The 4,176-nt window shown below is 49.6% G+C and overlaps 2 protein-coding genes across 2 annotated transcripts; one reads left to right on the forward strand and one right to left on the reverse strand.

The window, feature by feature from the left end:
* Positions 1-10: 10 nt before the first annotated feature.
* BDV37DRAFT_289973 (ankyrin repeat domain-containing protein) lies at positions 11-540 on the reverse strand (the record flags this gene model as incomplete). The annotated part of the gene is made up of 2 exons (XM_032088610.1): positions 11-20; positions 77-540. 2 exons carry the CDS (start codon positions 538-540, stop codon positions 11-13), a joined length of 474 nt encoding a protein of 157 aa, XP_031934114.1.
* Positions 541-892: 352 nt separating this feature from the next.
* BDV37DRAFT_277372 (uncharacterized protein) lies at positions 893-3,211 on the forward strand (the record flags this gene model as incomplete). Its single annotated transcript, XM_032085754.1, has 4 exons — positions 893-908; positions 1,116-2,816; positions 2,847-2,939; positions 3,075-3,211. The coding sequence occupies 4 exons, from the start codon at positions 893-895 to the stop codon at positions 3,209-3,211; spliced, it is 1,947 nt and encodes a 648-aa protein (XP_031934115.1).
* Between the last annotated feature and the right edge of the window lie 965 nt (positions 3,212-4,176).

Here is a 4,176-nt window from a genome sequence, read left to right on the forward strand (position 1 = left end):
GCAAAGGCTATCAATAGCTGCTCCACTGTCCAGCAATATGTTAACTGTATGCTGATGACCCCCAATGGCAGCCAACATTAGAGGCGATTTGTCTTGTCTATCCTCACAACTTGGATCCGCTCCTGCCTCGACCAACATCTCCACAATATCGTTATGTCCTTTCCCAGCAGCTAGTGACAGCCCACTCATATCCTCGTAATTTTTATACGTGGCGAGAACCCCTTCCTCGAGCAGCATCTTGACCAGGTCAATATGACCCCCGTCACAAGCCAATAGAAAAGCTCTTTCGCGCAGTTCACTCTTCCGGTTGGCATCTGCCTCTTCGAAATTGTAATATCTTAACGCAAACTGGGCGGTCTCCATTATTCCCTTCTCACCGGGCCACAGAAGTGCCAATTCACCGCTTTTCTTGTACAAGATATTGTTGGTGTTGTTGCGAATGTATTTCGATACTCTCGTAAAGGAGTCCAGGTCTTCTTTGGAGCCCAAGTATTCGATAATAAGAAGCAAAAGTTTGAGAGGTAGCTGTTCCAAATGCATGGTAGGGTAAATCGAAACGGGTTCTAACGCCGCAGCACGTTGAGTAGAGTCAAGGGACTTGAGACAAGGTAAGCGAGATTGAATAGTATCTTTCCGCATTGAAGCAAGGAAGAAAGATGGTTCGCTCGAGGGCCACTAGTAGCAAGTGATTTCTGATGGGCCAAATCATCGCAAAACCCGCGATGATATTTGAATACGGGTATTATATACAAAATTATATGTTTTCATGTGATATGGTTTGTATTAAATTGTTATTTCCGTAATATACAGCCTCATGGGTTCTTGGTGGGTTCGTGAGTACCTGAGAGTGGTTATCACGTGATTTGACGACTGTAGCAAGACCAGCAACATAATGTACAAGAGTACAAGTACGTACCCTAATGGTATGCATCTTTAATGGGGATACAAGCCTGTGGCTCTTAAAAGAACCGTAATAATTACATATTCGTCCAATGGTAGCCCAAAAGTTCGTGCATGTAGATCTTTCAGCCCTGACCATCTACCCACACGATACCTTTTTCCGTTCCATCCCGTCCCGCCCTTTCCTTCTCATACGAGAGTCTTCTGATCATCAGCTGGGGAAGACAAAAGAGAGGCCGAGGAAGAACGAGACCAAGGACGAGAACGAACACGGCCAACGACCTTTCTAGAGCTCCTTCGCCTGTGCCACACCCTTGTCTCGTTGTTACGAGCCGAAGCCCCGTCTCGCTCCACGACTGGGAAAATGCCAGCTCCAACCGGGAAATATTGTCCGTTGCGACTTCAGCATTGGGAAGATTGTGCTTCCAGACAACAGGAGATTTACCGCTCTGTTTGCGCCTATCTGGCACCTCCAGGAGAGGCTGCAACACAGCTGTTCCTGTCGCGCATAGTGCTAGAAGGCTTTGGGGAAGAATTTAATAAAAGGGCAATAAGTAGTGAACAAGACCTGGAAAGCTATGAACGATTTGGGGTGGAAAATCATGTTCGTGATATTATCGCACAGCTCTGCAAGATACCGGCCGCTCGAGAGGAATTTGGCCTGAGCGATGGAGTCAAGTTTGACAATCATGCAAATGCCCTCAAGCCACCCGAGACTGACCCATCCCTACCGACTACGTACCGGCGTTCTAGACCAGATCAATTTTGTATATGCCGGATTGACTGTGAGAGAAATACCCTTCTTACCACAGTCGAGTATAAGCCGCCCCATAAGCTGTCCGTCGAGAACCTTCGCGCAGGATTGCGAGACATGAACTTCTGGGAAGACGTGGTCCGACCGAATTCTATCCCCACGGAGGAGTCGGCGAAACTGACGTATAATGCAGCCTGTCTGACTGCATCCGCTGTGACTCAAGAGTATTATGTGATGATTCAGGAAGGACTCGAGTACTCATATTTGAACGGGTTGGCCTTGGTTCTGTTACGGGTCCCCTACGATGAACCGGGCACGTTATACTACCACCTCTGCGAGCCAAACGTGGAGATCGATCTAAATGACGACTGGAGCTTTGAGCAGCCATTAACCGCCATTGCACGGGTATTGTGTCTCTGCTTGATGAGTTTTGGCCCGCCGGTCCGCAACCAGGCGTGGCGAAATCAGGCATCGAAGAAGCTGCCGGTCTGGAAGACGAGTTTCGATCATACCCGTTCCCAAATCCCGGAAAGAGAATTACGGCAACACTCACCAAGCCCAGAATATAGTCCCTCGGAGAGTTCTGGATGGACAGCGTCAGAGTACCTCCCATCATCCTCTCCGATTGAATCCCCTACGCAACGTCGAATACCAACCCGATCTCGAGCCCAGTGCGCGCCGAATACCATGGAGCGTGATGAGTCTCCCGAACCTGATATGGACCCCGCCCCTGGCGGGCGGAAGCGTGGCTTCAACCAGGTTACATCATCTCCATCGTCTCCATCGGTGCAGCGCTCGGCCCGTCAGACCGGGGGCCAGCAGAATGAACGCGGCCGATACCAACACAACGCTCAATTCTGTACCCAGCAATGCCTGCTTGGCTTACAGCGAGGAGGCAAGCTGGATGACCACTGCCCGAATGCCGAGCTCCATCGACAGGGTGGGACCAGCATCCAACACCTGATCGACGCCAAGGGTCTGGTTCGGCAGCTTAAGCAGCAACTGGATGAAAACCTCGACCGCGATTGCACCCCGATGGGAGGCTGTGGGGCATCGGGAGCGCCTTTCAAAATTACATGCACCGCGTATGGGTATACGGTCGTCGGTAAAGGAACTACGTCTTACCGGTGGAACGAGGTCAAGCGAGAGGCGGATATTTATCGTATACTTCAGCGAGTCCAAGGCTGAGCAGTCCCAGTCTTTCTCGGCGCAATCGACCTGGCCGTGATCTACTTCCTCGAAGGGGCTGGCCGGATCCGCCATATGCTACTTATGGCTTGGGGAGGTGAACCCATCAACAAGTAGGAGGATGTTGAGTCGATCAGACATGAAATTTCGCGGTCGCAGAAAGAGATTCGCTCACTCGGGATATTACACTAGGACCTTCGGCCGGATAATATGTTGTGGAACGCCGAGCAAGGTCGTGTTTTGATCGTTGACTTTCATCGTTCGGAATTAGATGCCCGACCGACGAAAAAGCGAATGAAATCACACGAACAGCTCTCCTGCGGGGCAGAGGAACGCAGGCGAAAACGACCTCATCTGGGCTATAAATAAGATGCAATGAGAAATGCATGCCTTTGAATGAGTGTACTGTAGCAGGGCGCACGATGTGAAGATGAGGTTGTTCCTGCTGTTGAGCATGAATCGGTGTAGGGTGTAATTCCCTTATCTCATTAGGCCCTCATGGCTCAGCTACATATTTTTATTACCCGAGCCATATCGGCGGTTGATAAATCATGGGTGACTTTTAAGTATCTGGAAGATGCAGCGAAGGCGAACGGCTAGCCTGAGCCGTTTTAACGCCGACGTCGGCCCTCTGACCACACCCAATGCTGATCAAACTCCCTTATATGGCGCGTCGCGGGGATTTCAGCACACTACGGAGAAAGACTCTCTATTCAATATCACAAAATTCGATATTATGAGACAATCACCAGGCGATTTCGCTATGGATAACCAACTGTGGCCGTCCGTGAGGATGAGAGACTCTCAGGGCTGCGGATAAAGTTTGCAACCTCTATGAACTATGGCGTACCGTATGATCGACGCTCTCATATGCCAAGAAAACCCGCATGGTATTAAACCTTCTGTAGGGTCTATAGGATACCTTGGAGTCTATGACAAGTGTGGACCTTTATGGGGTCAATGTCTCCCTGGAGCTAAACGATCGTAAGTTGTTATACACTATTGTTGTTTGCTTGTTTGTTTCATTCAGTTAGACAACTGATATGCAGGCTACCGCAACTGTAACCATCCTTCTAGGTCAATTGACACTGTACCACCTCGTGCGAACGATCTTAAAACCTTGTCACGGCCAGTGGTGGCCTATTTGCCCTGGTTTCCCGTTCTGGTGGCCCTACTGGGTCCGCGGCTGCGAAGGCGTTGATTTTATAGTCCTCATAATTCCACCATAGAAGCCGAAGCACTTGTCGATTATTTCTTATACCATTAAAGTCGCAAAAATCGTGCTCAAAAATCAAAATCTCGTTATGCAGCTGGCGGTCTACAGTTTGCAACTC

The sequence above is a fragment of the Aspergillus pseudonomiae genome, assembly GCF_009193645.1.
Source record: "Aspergillus pseudonomiae strain CBS 119388 unplaced genomic scaffold BDV37scaffold_255, whole genome shotgun sequence".
Classification (NCBI taxonomy): domain Eukaryota; kingdom Fungi; phylum Ascomycota; class Eurotiomycetes; order Eurotiales; family Aspergillaceae; genus Aspergillus; species Aspergillus pseudonomiae.